This window comes from Saccopteryx bilineata, chromosome 2 (genome assembly GCF_036850765.1).
Source record: "Saccopteryx bilineata isolate mSacBil1 chromosome 2, mSacBil1_pri_phased_curated, whole genome shotgun sequence".
NCBI lineage: Eukaryota > Metazoa > Chordata > Mammalia > Chiroptera > Emballonuridae > Saccopteryx > Saccopteryx bilineata.
Window position 1 is genome coordinate 51,150,979 of NC_089491.1, and position 23,854 is coordinate 51,174,832.

Genomic DNA, 23,854 nt, shown 5'->3' on the forward strand with positions numbered 1-23,854 from the left:
GGCTTGCAGGAGTCCTGGGTTCGATTCCCGGCCAGGGCACAGAGGAGAAACACCCATCTGCTTCTCCACCCCTCCCCTCTCCTTCCTCTCTGTCTCTCTCTTCCCCTCCTGCAGCCAAGGCTCCATTGGAGCAAAGTTGGCCCGGGCGCTGAGGATGGCTCTATGGCCTCTGCCTCATGTACTGGGATGGCTCTGATCGCAACAGAGCAATGCCCCAGATGGGCAGAGCATCGCCCCCTGGTGGGCGTGCCGGGTGGATCCCGGTCGGGCGCATGCAGGAGTCTGTCTGATTGCCTCCCCATTTCCAACTTCAGAAAAATATAAAAAAAAAAAAAAAACAAACCCATGTATTTTATTTTATTTTTCCTTGACATATATTTACAACATTTTAATAGTAATTTTATTGATGACAAGGATAAAGTATATATCATATGCATACAATCTTACAATTTCTAACTAGAAAATTTTCTGCAAAACAATTTTTACTCCCGATGATCAGCTATATTTTTAACACACCGGATAATTAATGGCACTACTATAAAATAAATTGAACATACTTCCAGATTTAACATATGGCTGCTGTTCTGTAGTTTTCGGTTCTGACCACGTCCACAACCAGTTAAACCATCCTTTATTTTCCTCTGAATCTTTTGTTCCTTCTCTGTAAATCTTGTATCCAGCTTTCTTTACCTAAAATAAATAAATTTCAAATAAATGAAAATTATTCTTTAACAATCTAAAGAAGTAGAAGCCTAACTGGCAAAACTTGTTTACTGAAGTAAGTAAATGTAAACGATATACAAACTGACAACAGAATGAAGTAATTGCAATATTGGCCACCTGTAAGAATTTAGGATTACCAGCCACTTAAGCCCACTGTCTTACAAGCAAAGGTAATTCCAAAGAAACAAAGCACACTAAAAAAAAAAAAATTGGCTTTCCATCTTTTACATAAAGTCTGTGTATTTGATACATCCAATAATTTAGAAAAAATCTTTTTCTGATAGAACCTATCTGATTTAAATGGATGTGGCAAAATATTGAATCAAATTTTCTTATAACACAAAAAAATTTAAATCCCTTTTAGGAAGAGTATATAGTACAGCACAAAACTAATAACATCACAGTACCTGTCAAGTCTATACGGAATCTAGATTCATGTTTACTAACTGAAAGATAATCTGGAGTTACCTCAACTTCTGCCTGTTGTCTCACTACTGTTATATTAAATACATCCAGGGTCTTTTCCAATTCCTAAAAATATAAAAGATAATGTGTTTACATAAACAACTTTATGTAAATAGAGTACATATAAACTGTCAAACTGCTACACAAAAGAGATAGAAAGCAGAAAACAGATCATCCATCACCATAATATTCCTGTTAAATTGTGAGAAGCAAAGGTTATACATATGTCAGCTTGGAAATTAGTAATGGAAAAGTTTCTGAACAAAGAAATCTTACATGTCATGCCTTTAAGAGTTACAACTATAAAATTTACAGATACATATTAAAACATGCTTGTTTAAAATTACTTATGAGGCCCTGGCCGGTTGGCTCAGTGGTAGAGCATCGGCCTGGCGTGCGGGAGTCCCGGGTTCGATTCCTGGCCAGGGCACACAGGAGAAGCGCCCATCTACTTCTCCACCCCTCTCCCTCTCCTTCCTCTCTGTCTCTTTCTTCCCCTCCCACAGCCAGGGCTCTATTGGAGCAAAGTTGGCCCAGGCGCTAGGAGTGCTCTATGGCCTCTGCCTCAGGCACTAGAATGGCTCTGGTTCCAACAGAGCAACGCCCCAGATGGGCAGAGCATCGCCCCCTGGTGGGCATGCTGGGTGGATCCCAGTTGGGTGCATGCAAGAGTCTGTCTGACTGCCTCCCCGTTTCCAACTTCAGAAAAAAAAAAATTTACTTATGACCCTAGCCGGTTGGCTCAGTAATAGTTGGCCCAGCGTGTGCATGTCCTGGGTTCGATTCCTGGTCAGCAACAACCATCTGCTTCCCACCCCTCCCTCTATCGCTTCTCTCTCTCTCTCTCTCTCTCTCTCTCTCTCTCTCTCTCCTCCTCCCCTTCTGCAGCCATGGCTCAGTTGAAGCAAGTTGGCCCTGAGCACTGAGGATGGTTCCATGGCCTTGCCTCAGGCACTAAAATATCTTGGTTGCCAACCAACAGAGCAGCAGCCAGACAGGCAGAGCACCATCTGGTAGGGCTTGCCAGGTGAATCATGGTAGAGGTACATGCAAGGAATCTGTCTCTGCCTCCCTGCCTCTCACTTAAAAAAAAGGGGGGGGTCATTAATAATTAAGGCTATGAGTTACTATTTGCATGAACCCAAATCTCTCCAGATTGAGAATAATATCAAATTCTAAAAGCTCCCAGAACAGTAACACCAAAGCTTTTATCATTCAACTGAGTTTAATAAAAAAATCTCAGTAAAAGAGAATGGTCAAAATTAAGAGTAATTAGAAAATGGTAGTTATTAAAGACTGAGGAGTTCTATAGCACAAAATATTCAACAATTTTTAAAAATGCTAACCTCCAAAACGCTGAGAAGTTCACCAGGTGGCTTCTTACTTGTTAGTTTTTTTTTATATAGTTCTTTGTAGTGCTTCATTTTTTGTCTATGTACTCCAATATGTTTCCATGACCACATCCGTAAGTGGGGGCAAACATTTACTTCAAGAACACCATGTATAGCATAAGCCCACCTAGTTAAAAAGCAAAAACCTACACTTAACACCCTCAAACAAACCGTATGAAGTGTAACTGATACTGCTTCTACTCTCACATACATAACTATAATTTAGAGTATAAAAATGGTATATTACCTGAGCTCCTGCTTTTTCATCTTATTAGTTTCCACAATAATTAATATTATTTTTTACCTCTTCCTAGTGAAAATAAGCAAAATCCTTGAATGCTATCACAATAAATATAGGTCTACAGAAAGACTATTAAAGTATTAATTGGAAACCAGCACTTAAGTCCCTTGAATAGTAATTAAAACAGTCAAGTAAAAGAGTAATTGCATCTTCTAGAAAATATGCAAAAGTTTAATAACTAGAATAACAAGACTTTTAAATTAAAAAGAAGATAGCACTTTATATACCACCATAACCTTTTCAGGTTTAATAATGTTTAATGTGTATAATAGAGAAATTAAAAAAATTTTAAATAGGCACTGCTAGACAACAAACTGAAATATAGTTTAATAATTCCAAAAATACAGTAAATAACTAGTACTCTAGTGTCTCCAGTTATAAATTCCATTATAAAGAATACTTTAAGTCAATTTTATTAGTATAATAAGCAAAAGCAGCTATATAATAAATTTCTAATTGTAAATCAAATAATAGTAAGTATTAGGCTTTAAAGAGATTATCTTAAAAAATTATTCTTAAGAAAGTCAAGAAATTCACTTTTATGCTACATTTTATAAATCTTAAAAAAAAGTTTGGCCCTGGCCAGTTGGCTCAGTGGTAGAGTGTTGGCCCAGTGTGTGGCGATCCTGGGTTTGATTCCCGGTCAGGGGACACAGGAGAAGCAACCATTTGCTTCTCCTCCCCCCCTGCTTTCCCTTCTCTCTTTTTCTCTCTTCATCTCCCGCAGCAATGGCTTGAAGAGCAAGTTGGCCCTGGACACTGAAGATGGCTCCATGGCCTGCCTCAGGCACTAAAATAGCTCAGTTGCCGAGCAACAGAGCAGTAGCCTCAGATGGGCAGAGCATCACCCCAGAGGGGCCTTGTCAGGTGGATACCAGTCAAAGTACATGCAGGAGTCTCTCTGCCTCCCCACTCTTCACTTAATTAAAAAAAAAAGTTTTAGTTTGAGCAATTCTAGTCATGGTATTTACCTGAAAAAAATGAAAAGACTAAATCACTACCACATTATCTATAATTGACAAGACATGGAAACAACTTAAGTGTCCACTGATTGAAGAATGACTAAAGAAAATTTAGTATTATATATACACACACACACACAACAGAATATTATTCAGTCATAAAAAAATAAAATCTTGCCGCTATAACAACATGAATGGACCTTGAGGGCATTACGCTAAGTTATATAAGTAAGAGAAAGATAACTACTCTATGATCTCACGTATATATAGACTCTTAAAAAAATAGTAATAACTGAGCTCACAGATACAGAGAACAGACTGGTGGTTTGACAGAGGTGGGGGTTTGGGTGGGCAAATGAAAGAAGTGGCTCAAAGGGTACAAAGTTTCAGTTATAAAATAAATAAGTCCTGGGGATGTAACATACAGCATGTTGACTACAGTTAATACTAATGCACTGCATAGTCAAAAGTTGCTAAAAGAGCAAATGTTAAAAGTTCTTATCACAAGAAAAATTTTGTAGCTATATATGATATGAATGGTAGCTAAACCTATTATGTTCACCTGAAACTAATATAATTTTCTCTATCAATTATACTTAATTAAAAAACTGTAAGAGGCCCTGGCCGGTTGGCTCAGTGGTAGAGCATCGGCCTGGCGTGCAGGAGTCCCAGGTTCAATTCCCAGCCAGGGCACACAGGAGAAGCATCCATCTGCTTCTCCACCCCTCCCCCTCTCCTTCCTCTCTCTCTCTTCCCCTCCCACAGCCAAGGCTCCATTGGAGCAAAGTTGGTCCGGGCGCTGAGGATGGATGGCTCTGTGGCCTCTGCCTCAGGTGCTAGAATGACTCTGGTTGCAACAGAGCGATGCCCCAGATGGGCAGAGCATCACCCCCTGGTGGACGTGCCAGGTGGATCCCAGTCGGGCGCATGCGAGAGTCTGTCTGACTGCCTCCCCGTTTCCAACTTCAGAAAAATACAAAAAAACAAACAAAAAAACTGTAAGACATTTTACCATTCTCTGGCATGGTCATGAACAGGTACATCAGGTTTGAATTTCCTATATGGCAGATTTTGCTTCATCATATCAACTGATTCAAGAAGCTCCATAAGACTGAAATACTGCAGAATAAAAAAAATTAAGGCTCTTACATGTTTCAGATATTTTTCCAATTGTTAAAGATAAAAGTTAAATTAACTTTTTAAAGGAACTTTTACCATATAACATAAACTTTTGAAAAACATTTAAAATCTTAGTTTATTTTCATCAAACTGTAAGTCACAATTTAAAATACCATTTAAAAAATCACCTGTGGTTTATTAAATTCAATTGCTATGTCATGTAATTCAACATCCAGGTTTATTTTGGGAGCAGAAAAGTCAAAATCAGATCGGCGATTCATTTGAAGTTTGGCATTTGCAGATATGGGGCGAAATACTGGAAAAGAGTACAAAATTTAATAAATTTAACTGCGTTACAGAGTTCAAGAATTTCAAAGTGAAGGGATCAAGTTGAAAATATTGATTTTCATTTCTTATATAACCTTTCTCCAGTTCCCATATTTTCTTAATGTGACAACATGGTCAGATGAACTGTAACTTAATTGATGAGAAAGTTTCTTCTTTTTCCTACCAAAAACTCATATTGTTGTCTATAAGTACAGCAAAGGCTAACTACACTCCCCATCCTCAATAAACCCATAAAAGCAGAAACATTCTCTAAAAGGAAAATTAGTCCAGTGGTTTTAATAACAACACAGTTTTAATGAATGAAGATACATTAGAAATGCACAAAAAAGAGATTATACAGGGATGGCCAAAGTAGGTTAATAATAAATAATAAATAAAAAAATACAAGAATAAACTGTTCTGCATACTCCCAACATTAAACCTACTTTTGTTTATCCCTATATTTAACTACTACCTTCCATTATATAATTTTTGAATTTCTGATCAGTTTCTCTGTATCTTTCTGCTCCCCCTTTTAACTTGTAAAAGGAGAAGAGAGAAGATAAATGAGTTTGCTCAGGATAACCTCCTTGGCTCAACTCATAATCTAACACAGATTTTTCTCAACCCTTTGTACGATTGCCAAGAAGAGTAATAATGCAGAGAGCAGCCAATAATAGTAGAATCTAGATAGAGATTAACTATTAAATTATAAGCTAATTTATATACAAAGATACCATATCTCTCATTTTAATCATCCTGTAGGCCTAGCACTTAATTTTTTACACATTAAGCAGCCAAACATACTTTTAATTTGAATGGAACAGGAATAGTTCATTAACAGACCATTGGTTAAATTTATTACTGTACCTCTATACTATAGAACACTGTACAGTTAAAACTAAGAAATGTTTATATGTACATAATTAAAAAGATATAGTAAGTCTAAAAAGAACATGTATAAAACAATAACATCAGTATTTGAAAAAAAAAATTCTTTCTTCCAGCTTTAATTCTTGTGTTACATAGAAGATACACCACCCACTATACTATTCCTAGTTGCAATCATCCATCCCTCCTGTGCTACACCTTCTCCTACCTCTCCCAGACTTTTTAGCTCCTGCCAACTCTGACTGATTTCAAGATACGAATGATCATTCTAAAACCATGGCCTCTCAGTTCCTTGGACTCCTCCACCCTTACCTCATCGATCAGACCCTTATTGCACTAATATCCTTGACATCTCTATAAACTTGTACCTCAAGCATCCAACTCTCCTACCACCATTAGCTTTCTCTCTAGTATTCCAATACCAAAACTTCAAGTCCTACGGAATGTACCATTCATTGATCCGCTGTCTGTCCTTCACCTCTGCTTCATGTTCTCAATTCCCTCCCTGCCCTGTTTAAATTCCATGATGAGTCATTTCAATCATTCCAACCAGTGAGCCATGGTCATGCCCTTTCTAGCAAGTTCAGTATCTCAGTGCTGAGAGAGGCAGACTCTTCCTCTTTGGATACTCCATCCTAGTCATAGGTTAGGAGCTGTTCCTTCCAACTACTATTCCTAGATTCTCTAGACTTCCCTCTACTTTTTAATAGATATTCCCTTGTTACTTCAATCCCCTGTTATAGTTAAAATTCCTTAAACTGTCCCTACTTAAAATGCTAAGTGATTTCTCTCTCTCCACATGGGCACTGATTGATGCTACAGGAAATGACTGAAGAGCAAAGGAGAAATAAGTCAACTCTAAAGTGACAGATTTGAGAATTATCAACACACATGACAGACAATCCCTTCTGTTCTTAATGTTTCCTTTGAGGAGAGAATCAAGAAAATGAAACCAATCAAAACCACAAAAATGACATTTTAAGAGTGAGCACAAGAAGAGCCACTTCAAAAAATTAATAAAGAATAATTTATAACGGTAGAAGTATACAGACAAGTATCATTGAAGCCAAAAAAAAGAAATACTTTCAAAGAGTCGTCTATGGTTAATGATGTTGTCAGCTGATCCACAAACTAAGTTATACATCACCAGTCAATGTTTATTGAGTGTCTTCATGGTAGAAGAACAGCATTCTTTTTCTCTGCATATTTCAGTAACTTATTTTCATTATTAAAATACTATGTGTCCATTTCAGAGAGTTTAAAACCAGAATAAACATAAAGAAGAAAAATTTTAAGTAAACATTTTTAAAATAGTATGATCATACCATAGACTGTAACAGCTAGCCTTATTAAATTATATTTGCCATGTCAAAATGTCTTTAAAAATTATAATTGTTATTGAATAATCTTTAGAGACTATACAATGTTTTAACAACTTCTCTTACTGAACATTTTTCTTTCCTGATTTTGATATATAGCCAAAAGCTCACCAACAATGAATGATATGCGTTTTGCTTTGGCATATATATATTATAAATACATTTAATTACATGAGAAAATTAACATGAAATATCAGTGACATAAAAATGTTCATTTAAAATGGATGCTTATTAAGAAAATGAAAATAGTAATTTTTATTTTATAAAACATACTTACCAAAATCATAACCTTCTGGAATAATATTTTCATCAACAACACCATTCTTTAAGCTCTCCTATTAAAAGACAAATTGCTTTTATTTACATTGTTAACATACCTTCATTTGACAAAATCCTTTTATATACAAAAAAAAGGTCCCTGGCCGGTTGGCTCAGCGGTAGAGCGTCAGCCTGGCGTGCGGAAGTCCTGGGTTCGATTCCCGGCCAGGGCATACAGGAGAGGCGCCCATCTGCTTCTCCACCCCTCCCCCTCTCCTTCCTCTCTGTCTCTCTCTTCCCCTCCTGCAGCCGAGGGTCCACTGGAGCAAAAAGATGGCCCGGGCGCTGAGGATGGCTCGTTGGCCTCTGCCCCCGGTGCTAGAATGGCTCTGGTCACGACAGAGCGACGCCCTGAATGGGCAGAGCATCGCTCCCTGGTGGGGGTGCCAGGTGGATCCCGGTCGGGCGCATGCGGGAGTCTGACTGCCTCCCCATTTCCAACTTCAGAAAAATACAAAAAAAAAAAAGTGTAAAAACAATTTGAAAAATAAGTAACTCAAACTAAGGAGGACTTAGATAGAAAAAATGTTAAAATAGATAATATCTCATTAAAGACAGTATTGTGAGCTCCAGCTGGGTAGCTCAGTTGGTTAGAGTGTCATCCCCATACATCAAGGTTAAAGACTCAATCCCCCCGTCAGGGCACATATAAGAAATCAACCAATAAGCCTGACCAGGTGGTGGCACAGTGGATAGAGTGTCGGACTGGGACAAGAGAGCCCAGGTTCGAGACCCTGAGGGCACCAGCTTAAGTGTGGGCTCATCTGGTAGAAGCAAGGCTTGCCAGCTTGAGCCCAAGGTTCCTGACTCGAGCAAGGGGTCACTCAGTCTGCTGTAGCCTCCTGGTCAAGGCAATATGAGAAAACAATCAAATGAACAACTAAGGTGCCGCAACAAAGAATTGATACTTCTCATCTCTCTCCCTTGCTCTCTGTCAGTCCCTATCTGTCACTCTCTCTGACTCTCTGTCTTGGTCACACACACACAAAAAAATCAACCAATGAATGCATAAATAAGTGGAAGAATAGATTGATGTTCCTCTCTCTTTCTTTCTTTCTTTCTCTCTTTCCCTCCTCCCTCTCTCTAAAATCAATTTAATTTTTTTTAATTTTTAAAGACTATCTCATAAAAGAATACCTAAGAAATATTAAGATATATGTGGATATTTAAACATGTTTATATACAGGCACATATACAAAATATGGCAAAATTCAATATCCACTTATGATTAAAACTCTCTACACAAGAATGGGTATAGAGGTACAATTATACTTGAACACAGTAACGAGAAAATATGACAACTCACAACTAATATCACACTCAACAGGAAGAAGCTAAAAGATCTTCCTCTAAGATCAGGAATAAGACAAGGATGCCCACTGTCATAACTTTTATTTAACATTATACTGGAAGCCCTAGCCAGAGAAATTAGGCAAGAAAAAGAAATAGAAGCCGGCCCTGGCCGGTTGGCTCAGCGGTAGAGCGTCGGCCTGGCGTGTGGGGGACCCGGGTTCGATTCCTGGCCAGGGCACATAGGAAAGGCGCCCATTTGCTTCTCCACCCCCCCCCTTCCTCTCTGTCTCTCTCTTCCCCTCCCGCAGCCGGGGCTCCATTGGAGCGGGGATGGCCCGGGCGCTGGGGATGGCTCCTTGGCCTCTGCCCCAGGCGCTGGAGTGGCTCTGGTCGCGGCAGAGCGACGCCCCGGGGGGGGGGGGGGGGGGGGCAGAGCATCACCCCCTGGTGGACAGAGTGTTGCCCCTGGTGGGCGTGCCGGGTGGATCCCGGTTGGGCGCATGCGGGAGTCTGTCTGTCTCTCCCCGTCTCCAGCTTCGGAAAAATATTAAAAAAAAAAAAAATTAAAAAAAAAAAAAAGAAATAGAAGCCATCCAAATTGGAAAGGAAGAAATAAAACTGTCATTACCTCTAGAATACACGATATTATTTACAGCAAACCCTAAAGACTCCACCAAAAACAAACAAACAAAAAAACAGAATAAGGATGCAAAATATAAAAGTAATATCCAGAAACTTGTTGCCTTTCTTATACATTAGTAACAAACTGTCAGAAAATAATCCCATTTATAACTACATCAAAAAAATTAAATATCCAGAAATAAATTTAAATAAGGAGGGGAAAGGCCTATACTGAAAACTATAAAACTTTGATGAAAAAAGTTGAAGACACAAGTAAACAGTAAGATATTCCACACTCAAGACTGAAAGACTTAATATTGTTAAAATATCCATATTACCCAAAGTAATCTACAGATTCAATGCAATCCCTATCAAATTACCAATGGTGTTTTTCATAGAAAGAGAACAATCATAAAATTTATATGGAATCACAAAAGACCCCAAAAAGCCAAAGCAATCTTGAGAAACAGGAACCAAACTAGATTGGCCCTGGCCAGGTATTTAAAATGTTGTCCTGATACACTAAGGTTGCATGTTCAATTCTCTGTCAGGGCACATACAAGAATCAAACAATGAATGCATAAATGAGTGGAACCACAACCTGATGTTTCTCTCTCTGTTCCTCTCACTCTAAAAAATCAATTAATAAAAATTACAAAAAAAAAAAAAAAAAAGAGAACAAAGCTAGAGGCATCACATTCCCTGATTACAAACTCTAATACAAAGATACAGCAATCAGAACAGTATAGTACTAGAATAAAAACAGACACATAAATCAGTGGAACAGAATAGGGAGCCCAGAAATAAGCCCGTGCATATATGGTCAATTAATTTTTGACAAAGGATTATATTTGGGAAAACTGGGTAGACACATGCCAAAGAATAAAACTGTACCTCTATTTTATACCAAAAACAAAAATTAACTCAAATTGCATAAAAGATTTAAATGTAAGACCTGAAACCATAAAACTTCTAGAAGAAAATATACATGGTAAACTCCATTACATAAGTCTAACTGATCATTTTTTGGATCCGACACCAAAAACAAATGCAATGAAAGCAAAAACAGTTGAGGCTACATGAAAGTAAAAAGCCTCTGTGCAGCAAAGGAAACCATCAACAAAGTAACAAAGCAACCTACTGAATGGGAGAAAATATTTGCTAGTCATATATCTGATGAGTCAATATCCAAAATATACAAAGAATTCATACAACTCAAAAATAAAAAACAATCTCATTAAAAAATAAGCACTAAAAATAAGCAGATGATCTGAATAAACATTTTTTCAAAGAAAACATACAAACAGCCAACTTCCAAAGAAAACATACAGATAAACAACGAATACATGAAAAAATACTCAATCTCACTTGCAAGTCAGATGACAATATAATATTAGCTAAAACCCATTACAATGAGCATTAGCATAAAATCAAGAAATTACAAATCATTGGAAAGGATATGGAGAAAAGGAAACCCTTGTGCACTGTTGATGGGAATGTAAATTGGGTCCCACCACTAAGGAAAACATTATGGCCTGACCTGTGGTGACGCAGTGGATAAAGTGTTGACCTGGAATGCTGAGGTTGCTGGTTGAAACACTGGGCTTGCCTAGTCAAGGAACATGTAAGAAGCAAACTACCTATGAGTTGATGCTTCCTGCTACCCGCCTCTCACAGCATTTATTTTTCTTTAAAATCAATAAATCTTAAAAATAAATCATTATGGAGATTCCTCATAAAATTAAAAATAGAACTACTGCCATGGCAAGTTTGCTCAGCTGGTTAGTGTCTTTCTGTAACGCCAAGATTTTAGGTTCCATCCACAGGCAGGGCACGTAACGAGAAGCAAACAATGAATGCGCAAATAAATGGAAAAACAAATTAATGCTTCTCTCTCTCTCTCTCTCTCTCTCTCTGCCTCTCCCTATCTCTTTAAAATCAATCAATAAAAAAATAAAAATAAAACCAGAAGTACCTTACAATGCAGCAATTCCGTATCTGGGTACTTACTCAAATAAAACAAAAACATTAACTTAAAAAGACATGTGCATCTATATTCACTGCAGCATTATTTACAACAGTCAAGATAAGGAAACAACCTAAATGTCTACTAACAGATGAATGAATAAAGAAAATGAGGTATATGCAATGGAATATAATTCAGCCATATAAAAAAAGAAGAAAATCTACCATTAGAGACAACACAGATGATGAACCTTGAAGGCAGTACACTAGGTAAAATATGTCAGATAGAGAAACACAAATATTGTATGACTTATGTGAAATAAAAAAATAGTGAAATAAAAAAAAAGCTCATAAATACAAAGAACAGTCTGGTGGTTGACAGAGGCAGGAGGGGGGTGGTGGCAAAGTGTGTGACAGAACTCAAAATGTACTATCTTCTGGTTATAAAACAAATAAATCATGAGAATTTAATATACAGCATGTAGCTATAGTTGATAATACTGCATTACTATTTGAAAGTGGCTACAGGAATCTTCAGTTTCCATCTCAGATTAAGATTTCTGTAACTATGTATGGTGACAGATCTTATCAGAATTACTGTGGTGATCATATTCTAATATATACAAATATCAAATCATTATGTCATTCACCTGAAACTAATATAATGCTTTATGTTCATTATTAAAAACAAGGTGTGTGTTTATACATTATTGTATACAGGTACATATCTATTCCTCTATTTCTGTAAATTCTGCTATTAGATTTTGCCTTAAAAATGACTATTTGTAAATTGCATACTTAATAAAATACTTAAGCCACAAAAAAAAAAAAAATGACTACTGACTACAGTATTCTAGATGACAATGCATAAAACTTTATGCGAAATATCAACAAATGTGTATATATACATATAAAAATTTTACTTACCAATGAATAATCATAATTAGTAAGATAAAACATCCGAGACTTCACATTCCAATAGGCAAAAAGGTTATCCAATCGGATTAACTGAAAATAAATACGCAGTTTATTATTGTTTTCTTTGAAGGATCTTTAGCATGTATTATTTTGAAAAGCCTAAAATTGAGTCATACAGAGTTAAGCAAGTAAACACAATTTTCATAAGTCTGTATTATGTATTACCATTACCCTTTCTAAAAGTCTCTTTTGTCAAGTTCATTGTATTTATCTTACAATGAACAAATACAATATTTATCTTACCTTACGAAACAGTTTTTCAGTTTCATCATGTAAACATGGAACCCAGTTTTGATCAGTTGTCTGAAAAGGAAAAAGGCTGTTATTTCCATGTGATATGTGTCAGAGTGATAAATCATATCATGCCCTAGACCAATTTCCCATGAAAATGTCCTTGAAAACTTAACTTTCAAAGAATGTTAACAAACTACATGAAAGTCTCTGCTTTCAAGGAGCTCACTCACTGTTGGCTGATAATTCAAACAAATAAAGGAGCAATTACAAACAAGTAAGTGCTAATATAGAGGTTAAATATACATACTGGGGGAATACTGTAGGAGCCCCAAACTCAGGGAGTACTGTGATGGAGAAAGTGATATCTAACCTAATATGTGACATTCTAAGATCAGTAGGAAATATGATTCATTCTAGTAAGATACATGAATATATGACCTAGTCAGGGAACTAAAGTGGCCCAGTATGGCCAGAAAACATAATGCAAAATAAAGAAAAGAGCTGAAATCAGATATATGCCTTGGCCAGTTGACTCTGTGGTTGGCCTGGTATGTGAAAGTCCCAGGTTCGATTCCCAGTCAAGGCACACAGGAGAAGCAACCATCTGCTTTTCCTCCCTTCTCCACTTTCTACCTCTTTTTCCCTCTTCACTTCCTACAGCTATGGCTCAGATGGCTTGAGCAAAGTTGGCTCAGGGCACTGAGGAAGGCTCCATGGCCTCACCTGAGGTGCTAAAATAGCTTGGTTGCCCAGCAACAAAGCAGAGGCCCAGATGGGCAGAGCCTTGCCCTTAGGGAGATTGCTGGGTGGGCCCTGGTTGGGGTGCATGTGGGAGTTTGTCTCTGCCTTCCCCTCTCTCACTTAATTTAAAAAAAAAATCAGATTGCCGCCTGAGATCAGACTGTATAAAGACTGTAAACATCTTGAAGACAAAACTATGAATTTTATTCTAAAAGCAATAAAAAGCCACTGAGGAGAATAAAGTGATTGGATGCTTATTTAAAAAGGTGGTTTTCATTTTTTTGTAGAAAATTGAATAGATTAGAACAGTGGTTTTCACACTTTAGTAAGCTATGGGATCATATATAGAGGGCAATTTAAAACATGTATTGCTGGGCCCATACCTGATCATCTAAGTGAACAGATGTGGGCGGAGAGGCAAATTTGCAAGGACCTCCAAAAGTGGTGATCAATTCCATTGCTGTCACAGTCACCAATGACCTTCACAATGCCAAATCCAGTAGCTAATTTAACAACCTTATTTTTCAACATAAGAGCAGCATTTGACATTTTACCCCACCCAACTTTATTGAATAAAGTCTCATTTGGCTTTTTCTTTTGCTTGTAGTGGACACATGTTTTAAATAGAAGTCATGAAAAAAAAAAAAAAAAAAAACCCAATGGATATATCAAATAAAACCATGTAATGAAACACTATTCAGCAGTTAAAGTGAATTACATGTGGCAACATAGATGTCAAAACCATTGTGAAGAGAAAAAGGGAACTTATAAAAGAATCACATAAAATATTTATGTAAACTTTTAAAAATCTATCAAATATTATATACAATTTTAATGACTATATTAAATAAAAGTTTAAAATTTTAGGATGTTTATCTCTAGGGTAGGAGGGGAGGGTAAGAGTAGAGAACAATGGGATTTAAACTTTATTCATAAGTTTATTCTTTTGAAGTATTTAAAAGCTAAACCAAATGACAAATTTAACAATGGTTCATTCTGGTGGAACATGTGTGTTTCATAATCCTCTATACACTCCTATGCTTGAAAAATTCCTCAATTTGAGAAATTAGACAGAAAGAAATTATGCCACATTATTAATGGTGGCGAGGACATGGTGGTTTGTTTCTTTACACCTTTCATGACTTGTCAAAGTTTCAGAAATGAACATTTATTGCTTTTATTTTATACTTCTCAGAAATGGATTTTTTTAAAGTAAAACAGTATCAAATGTCATAATTAGCAAATAATAATGTCCTTGTAGTTTAACCTGAATTTCTCAACCATTTTTTTCAAATGTGAAATTACCTATCCTCAGTTCCAATCCAATCTATGCACTTTCTGTACCAATTCTGTGTAAGTACCTACTTCTGATGCTAGCATAAATAAATAGTAATCAGTAGTCTGATTAACTATATTACACACTTAAATATTGTTAAATTTATTTTTAAACAAATTACCTGCATGCTGAGATTTTGAAGGGAAATACCAAATGACAGTGGGTTTTCTCGATTTGTGATCTAAAAAAGAAACACAATAAATTTTACTCAAATTTTTAGTAGTTGGGCAAAACTCAAATTATGTTCACTTTCTGGGAAGTATGCAATTTCAAACACTTAAAAACATTTCAATATTTTCCAGAAGTTATATTCCTACATTTTTCCTAATACAGTACTAATTAAAATATTAAGTATCAATGTATGTGTTGTACAATAACAATACATTGCATGTTTTTCAGTTTAGAAAAAAAAGCTTAAAAAAATGACCCTCACAACAGTACTATCAGAAAAAGCTAATTATTATGTATTTTAGAGAGAATACATGACCTATTTAAGAAAAATTAGTTTAGTTTTGCTCTATCTCTCCAGAAGATAAATATCACATGATTTAAAGTATCTTAAAAATACATAATAGCTAAATTTGTAACTCCCATCTATAAAAGGTATTAAAGGCATTTTCCTTCATTAACTGATGTTTGAACATTTTAGAAAGTGTAATCAAGGCAGTAAGGATTGAAAATTACAACCATAGTTATAGAAGAGAAAGATATGTCATCTTCAATCTCTGCCCCTCCACTTTCATGCATCTAATAGGTTGGCTACTACAGAGCAGGTGTCAATAAACAGTGGAATATATATAAATATTTTTTAAAATCTATTGAAATACTTACGTCATCTTCATAACGAATATGGATGTTGGAAATTTTCACTTGAAGATTTTTTATTATCTGAGTAATTAATTTTTCTGTGAAAGTGTCCTGTTCCTCCACCAGCTGTTTTTCTACAATTGCAAATATTCCTTTTTTAATTTGAATGTAAAATATAAATATCCACATATTGAGGTAACAAAATTGTTACCTTGTTAGAGAAAAAGATCTGTATTTGTAGATTTGCTTTCCGAAAGTCTTCTATACCGAAAGCCTTCCATACCAAAAAACTTTCAAAGGTAACTAAATACACAGTTTTCAAAAAGTAGTTTCTTATTCAGTACAACTAAAGTCACCCTTGAAGAATTTATTGGCATTAAATTTAGTAAATTCTCTTTGCTAATTTTACCTCACATGGAAAACAATAAAATTAGGTAAGAATTATAATAGGCTTAATTATAATGAGAATTATAATTTTTTAAAAAAAACAGAAAGAGCAGCAAAGAAGGAATCTCCATTAAAATTAGAGTTATTATAAGTCTGCTGCGGTTAGATGTATAAAATAGTTGAATATGACCCTCCTCCTTATGAATACAAAATAGGAAGATATGAGATCATTTCCTTCTTTCCAGCAAGAATGACGTTGATCAACTGTTTCTTTTTCTAAAAACTGTATTTACTATTTCCATTTTCAATACTTTTCAAGGGAACAAAAGAAAAAAAAACTTAGATTCCTAATTTTCCATATGCCTTTTATTGCTACTAGTTAGTACCCCTTCCTCCCACACTTAAAAATACCATTGAAAGCTACTACCTTTCCTGCTTCTAGGCCTGTTCCACCTGCATATATATCTATTTTTTCCTCTAATGACCTAACAACTCCCTAATTCAACTGGCCCAGGAGGACTTAAAGGAAAAGTTAATGTAAAGATGTCATATGTACATCAAACGCAAGTAAGAGTGAATGAAACATAAGTAAATATATCTGAATATAAAAGGACATTAGAATTAATAAGCAAACATTCAGCTCTTTGAAGACAAGAGGTTATTAATCTTTAAATCATACAACTACCTAACAAAATCCTTTGCTCTATAAATTTATTGTCATTCAATTAAATGCAAAAACTTTCTCTATCCATTAATTTTCTCCTTATTTCCTTATCCACCTCAGATTCCATAATTCACTTCACCAACACTGCTCTTTTCCATAATTCATTTCACCAACATTGCTCTTTTTCTCATTTGTCCTCCATCAATACAGCTTCAACCCTGAATAAAACCAACTCTCCTTTTTTATTTGTATTTTTTCCTAAGTTAGAAGTGAGGAGGCAGTCAGACAGATTCCCGCTTGCACTGGGCCAAGATTCACCTGGCATGCCCACCAGGGGGCAATGCTCTGCCCATCTGGGGCATTGCTCCATTGTGGCAGAGCCATTCTAGCACCTAAGGCAGAGGCCATGCAACCATCCTCAGCGCCCAGGCCAACTCTGTTCCAATGGAGCCTTGGCTGCAGGAGGGGAAGAGAGAGAGAGAAAGAAGAGGGGGAAGGGTGGAGAAGCAGTGGGCACTTCTCCTGAGTAAGCTGGCCGGGAATCAAACCCAGGACTTCCACATGCTGGGCCGATGCTCTACTGCTGAGCCAACCAGCCAGGGCCCCAACTCTCTCCTTTTTATATAAACATGCCTATGTCTTGCCAGGTAAGTACTGGGGGAGAAAAATCACAACCAGATTGAAATTACTGTAAATTACTCATCTCCAACTTTCACCAAGCAGTAACCTTACTATATTTCTCCAGTCAACTTGTTCACCCTCTCCAAAACAACTACATTAAAATTATTTTTGATTCTCCTCAAAGCCTTTCCACTGCTTTTCACTCTTAGCACATGACATTGCCTCCAACTTTGAGAGAAATACAAGCTTCTTCTCTGCAATCATCACTCAATCAAAATATCAATACGTAAGGTGACTAATGATATCCATATCTTAAATGATTATTTCCAAATCCTCAATTTACCTAATATCTTACTAGGATCTGATACATTCTTTTCTTCCTTAAATATCCTTCTCCCATTGAATCACAATCTCCAAATTACCTTCTACTTATTTGACCACTCCTCCTTAATAATTTTCTTCTGTTATTCTCCACTATACAATCATTAAATGTTAAATTTCCTTAGGGTTCAGTTCTAGGACTGTTTCTCTTCTCATTATACACTGCTGTTGTAGGGAATATCATTCATACTTTATAGTCTGAAATATCATCCTATTGCTGATAATTCTCAAATGTACATTAGATAGAGTAGAAAGTGATATACAATTATAGAGAGTTGGTACATTCAGTAAACTACAAATAGGTCAGTATGGCTGGAGCAAAACATGAAAGAGCTAATAATGAGGATAGAGAGGTAGAGAGGATTCACATCATGAGCTTTTATATATCTTGCTGAAGAGTTTAAACTCCAACTTAATAACAATAAGGTATCTCTGATGAATGTTAAGTATAGTTAAACAGATGTAGTTTAGACCTAAGAATAAATAGCAGGGACATCTAATTAAACATTGTGGATTACATCTATTTCTCTATTCCTCAGAAAAACTCCATTACTGCAAAAAGAGGAAAAAAAAGATAAATCCCCAAGGCTAAAAGAAAGAGTGTAAGAGAAAGAACATATAAGAGATAGCTTCAGGCCTTGGGTAGCTCAGTTGGTTAAGAGTGTCATCCTGAACATCCCAGGTTCAATTCCTGCTCAGGGCACATAGAAGATGTGACCATCTGCTTCTCCACCCCTCCCCCTTTCGCTCCTCTCTCTCTCTCTCTCTCTTCCCCTCCTGCAGCCATGGCTCAATAGGAGTGAACTGGCCCTGGGTGCTGAGGATGGCTCCATGGCCTCCCCTCTCAGGTGCTAAGAAGAGCTCAGTTGCCAAGCAATGGAGCAACACCCCAGATGGGCACAGCATAGCCCCCTACTGAGTACTTGCCAGAGTTTGTCTGCCTCCCCTTCTTTCAATGAATAAAAAAAAAGTGTGGCCCTGGTCGGTTGGCTCAATGGTAGAGTGTCAGCCCAGCGTGTGTAAGTCCCAGGTTCGACTCCTGGCCAGAGCACACAGGAGAAGCACCCATCTGCTTCTTCACCCTTCCCCATCTCCTTTCTTCCTATCTTTCTCTTCCCTTCTCGCAGCCAAGGCTCCACTGGAGCAAAGTTGGCCCAGGCACTGAGAATGGCTCCAAGGCCTCCGCCTCAGGCACTAGAATGGCTCTGGTCACATTGTAGCAATGGCCAAGATGGGCAGAACATCGTGCCCTAGTGGGCATGCAGTGTGGATCCCGGTAGGGCACATGTGGGAGTCTGTCTGCTTCCCCGTTTCTCACCTGAGAAAAATACAAAAAAAAAAAAAAAGTGTCATTCCAGAACAACAAGGTTGCATCTTCAATCCCTGGTCAGGGCACACACTAGAAGCAACCAAAAAAAATGCATGAGTGAGTGGAACAATAAATGCTTCCCTTCCTTCTCCCCTCACTCTCCCTTCTATCTGTCTTTCTAAAAATCAGTAAAATCTTAAGCCTTGGCTGATAGCTCAGGTGGAGTGTTATCACAGAGCACAGTGGTTTCTGGTTTGATTTCCCCGTCAGGGAATATACAAGAGCAGCTTGATGTTCCTGTCACTTTCTCAAAGAAAAGAGAAAGCTTCAAAAAGTTAGATGCTGTAAAGCAGGTGACTTACCCAACTTAGCAAAGAAGAAATTTATTCCCTAAAAAGAAAAAAACCTGGAAAGATTCAGTTACTGAAGGCCTCAGAAAACATGAAAAGCAAAGTGAGAATGGAAGAGGGAGAGGATGATAATACACAGAGCGATTTAAAGTCTACATAATGAGCAGTTAGAGACTTCCAGGTACTCTCCTTCAATTTTACAAGATGAAAAGAAATGTGAAGATGGTGCTGATGGTTGCACATCATAAGTGTATTTAACACCACTGAACTGGACATGTAAAAATGACAGATGATTTTTTGTTGTATGCCACAATAAAAATTTTTTTATAAAGGATTGAGGGTAGGTATAAATCACTACACAGGATATGAAAGAACTATGACAGAAAGTCAACAGGCAAAACACTTATTATTGGGTTTTATTTTTATTTTAAAAAATTAATGTATTTCAAGAATAGTGAAATCAGCATGTATGTAGTTTTCTTTCAATATGCTTAACCTTTAAATAAAAGACAGAGGAGAAGATAAACACATGACTAGGTGAGGAAGATAATTTTATGTTAGAAGACAAGAGAGGCTACAGTATATTTACATGCTAAGAAGAAAAATTCACTAGAGGGAGAAGAGTCTTGAGTACAAAAAGCAGCTGCTAACACTGCATGCAGCATGAGTAGAAAGGGATTAGAATTCTGCAGGACATCTCTTCCACCAACAAAAGAAGGGATTGAAGTAATGGACCATTTGGTCTAGGCTGAATAGGAAAGGATGTGAAGCCAGAGGGTAAACAGCTTCGGGAAAATATAAATGTGTCAAGGGCCTAGGTAGATCCAAAAAGTGAAGAATTGATAATAAGGAGAATAAAAAAGAAAAATCTTGAAAGTTGAGAAAATATGCTTGATTAAATTAATTACTGTCATTTTAAATACTAACCTTACTTACCCTTGTATTTTTTGCCCTAAGGTAAATTTCTATAGGGTAAAATTTCTACAAACATTATAAAACACACTACATTAAAATGCTCCAAGTAAAAAGATTCTTTTTTGTTAAGTAATCTCAGTGCTTCCAAGAGAAAAATATTCAAATGTGGTCAATATTTAGTATTTTCCCCATTTCTTGTATCTGTGTTTTCTTTACCTTGATCAGCTACTTTTTGTTTTGCTTCTTCTATTCTTTTTAGTTCCTGTTGCTTTGCTTCCAACAGTTGCTTTTCTTCTTTTAAAGGATCATACTTTATTACTAAGGAAGCATAAAAAGAAAGAATCTTAATTACCTTAAATTTAAATATAATCATTCCAAAAATATAGTAGAAAATAATTCCAAAGCCTAAGTCTGTAAAAATTTAGCATAAAAACCAATGTATATTTAATTATACATATTACCTAGTACCAAATTTAAATATCACAAAATAGCAAAAATATCACAAAAAATTCCGCAAAAGTATTTTGAATACATATATAAATAATAAAATATAAAGACATTCCATCCACAAAAAGGAGTAACTTAGAATGTTTAAAATTTTACTTACTAGAAGAAGGCACTATGAGTAAATAAATATCTTCTAATACAGCTACAACTGGTTGAGTATAAAGGTTTTTCCATGGAATTTTAAGATTAAGATTACCTACATTAAAAAAAAAGACAAAAGATATTCATTTAACTTACATTTACTGTCAGCCTATTTTCTGTCACACATTAGAAGAGATAAAAGTGCCCAGCCTCTGACATTACAAGCTCAGTCACTTTATAAAAAGCTATTTTACAACCAAAACCAACAAGGCTTTGTAGTGAAAATTTGAAAATATTTGAATTAGCACTATTGGAAAATCTACTAAATGATATTCTAAATATTTACTTATGGCAATCTGTACCACAAATGTATTAATATTCATCTTCTATTACCCAACAACCATTGATATTATAACCAGGAATCTCCCCATTCTTACTCTAAAACTAAATCTCTATAAGAGCTTTTCTTATACTTAAAAAAAAGTAATTATATACTTTATGAGTTTATTTTTCACATACAGAGATTATATCAATATATACAGTCTTGTGCAGCTTACAACAGGGACACGTTCTAAAAAATCCATCATTAGGTGATTTTGTCATTGTACAAACGTCAAGTATACTTACACAAACCTGGATTTTACACTTTTCATACTTATGGTGAAAAAATGGAGAATAATTTCAGAGACCGCTAAGGCAGAAATCACCCTGAGCATAAGCAAAATTGACTAATATCATTGGGTCTATAATCTTCATATAACATAGGGGTGGTCAACCCTTTTATGGACCACATGAAATTTCTGGCAGACCGGTCCACAGCACAGTGGTTGAAAAACACTGGTATAGCCTATTATCCTAGGCTACAAACCTATGTGCAATGTTACTGTACAAAACATTAAATCAAGCACAAGAGAAAATGATGCAATCAGGAGTCTGAGTAAGCCCAAGACATATGAGGCTTCAGCGGGCATCACATAGCCTACTGATTTACAGCACCACTTTTTAAAGTAGAAAAGTACAATCTTATTAAAATAACAAAAGTAAAAAATATAATATAGTAAACACATAAAACAGTATCACAGTCATCAAATATTATGTACATAGGCTTATGTGCTACACTTTTATACTGGCAGTACAGGTTTGTTTACACCAGCACCACTACAACCACATAAGAAATGTGTTGAGTTGCAATAGCTATGACATCACTAAGCAGTATGAATTTTTCAGCTCCATAATAATCTAATAGGACCACAGCGTTTATGTGGTGTGCTGATCAAAATGTTTGTATGCAGTGCATGAATGTAATATATATGTGGATCATTATCACCATTAAGGCTATGTAAGCACAAATATCTCAGAAATAATGAGAATCATAAAATGTTTTATAAATTATTCAAACTAATGAAAATATTTTACAATTCACTAGCAAAATACTTTCAGTTCTTGAATGAAAAATATTATATATTATGTAAAGTGTTGTTTATACTATTGATTCATTTTTGTATATTTTAAAAATTTCCATAATAAAGAGTTTTAAATATTTTTACATTCTTAGGAAGTATTAGTTCCTGTATTTAGAAATACTTGTCATAATTGGGAAAGGGAAAGATTATTAAATATACTATTATTCCATTAACTGGTTAGTAATTTGGGAAAGAAAAAATATCTACTTAGATCACTCTCTTTCCATAACCCATGCTTAAAATACCCCAAATTGACAAAAAAAAATTTTTAGCACACAATTATCTAGAGAAAAGCAAACTATCAGATTTCTAAAAAGGGGATAAGTTTCTAATCAGATATAACTTTTGAAATCAGAGAAGACAGTGCAGTGCCCATTTCAAATTTCTGTATAGTACAAAATGTAACCAAAATAAAATGAGTTGCAACAAATTCGACAGTTTATTTTTCTATTTATTTTCTTATTAACTGAGAGGCAGAAAGGTAGACAGACAGACTTCCCCATGTGTCCTTACTGAAATCCACCCAGCAAGCCCCCTATGGAGCAATGCTCTGCCCATTGGGGTCCCCTGATCCACTGCTCAGGCTACTTATTTTAGCACCTGAGATGAGGCCATACAGCCATCCTCAGCACCCTGGGCCAACTTGCTCAATTTATTCAAGCCATGGCTTCAGGAGAGGAAAGGGGGTGGGGAGGAGAAGGGGTGGAGAAGCGGATAGTCACTTCTCCTGTGCACCCTGACCCGGAATTGAACCCGGGACGTCCACACACCAGGCTGATGCTCTACTGTTGAGCCAACCGGCCAGGCCTAAAATTAGACAATTTATTTATAATTGTATCAAACTGACTGAGTACACTCATATGCACACATATACATACTAATAATCAAAAAAAGTAAATGAACTTAAGGACAGAGAATAGTAACAAAATAGCATTAAGAAATAAAAGAAAAACATAAAATAATAATGCATTATTTCTACCACTAAATTTTTTTAACCAACTCTTTTCTCTCATTATAAGGTATAGACTTTTTATAGAAGTTTGAAAAATTCATAAAAATAAAAATGAAAGTAATTCCAAAACTCTCCAACTTGAAGAAAAATTACTTTTAAAATATGTAAATATGAATATTCATATTTGATATGTGGAATTCTAAATGAGCAAAACTTTCAAACGTCAGTAAGATTAACAATTTCCAATAATAGTAAGAGAACAATATGCTCCTATAAATCTCGCTGTACTACTGTACCACTCATTTGGAAATATGCACTTCTTTCATTCAACAAATTATGTTCTTGCTATACGCTAAGTATTGTGCTAAATAGT

General features: G+C 36.0%; 1 protein-coding gene across 4 annotated transcripts in view; it reads right to left on the reverse strand.

Moving 5' to 3' along the window:
* The window catches only part of VPS13A (vacuolar protein sorting 13 homolog A), a 224,969-nt gene that overhangs the window by 167,284 nt on the left and 33,831 nt on the right, over positions 1–23,854 (reverse strand). For all 4 annotated transcript variants that reach the window (XM_066257049.1, XM_066257048.1, XM_066257050.1 and 1 more), the window contains exons 4-15: positions 21,086–21,181; positions 20,695–20,796; positions 15,876–15,985; positions 15,166–15,225; positions 12,977–13,036; positions 12,683–12,763; positions 7,836–7,893; positions 5,150–5,277; positions 4,855–4,961; positions 2,535–2,706; positions 1,192–1,254; positions 558–690 (exon numbers count right to left, since the gene is read on the reverse strand). In XM_066257049.1, coding sequence (XP_066113146.1) covers positions 558–690; positions 1,192–1,254; positions 2,535–2,706; positions 4,855–4,961; positions 5,150–5,277; positions 7,836–7,893; positions 12,683–12,763; positions 12,977–13,036; positions 15,166–15,225; positions 15,876–15,985; positions 20,695–20,796; positions 21,086–21,181 — 1,170 coding nt within the window. The remainder of the gene's footprint in view (positions 1–557; positions 691–1,191; positions 1,255–2,534; positions 2,707–4,854; positions 4,962–5,149; positions 5,278–7,835; positions 7,894–12,682; positions 12,764–12,976; positions 13,037–15,165; positions 15,226–15,875; positions 15,986–20,694; positions 20,797–21,085; positions 21,182–23,854) is intronic.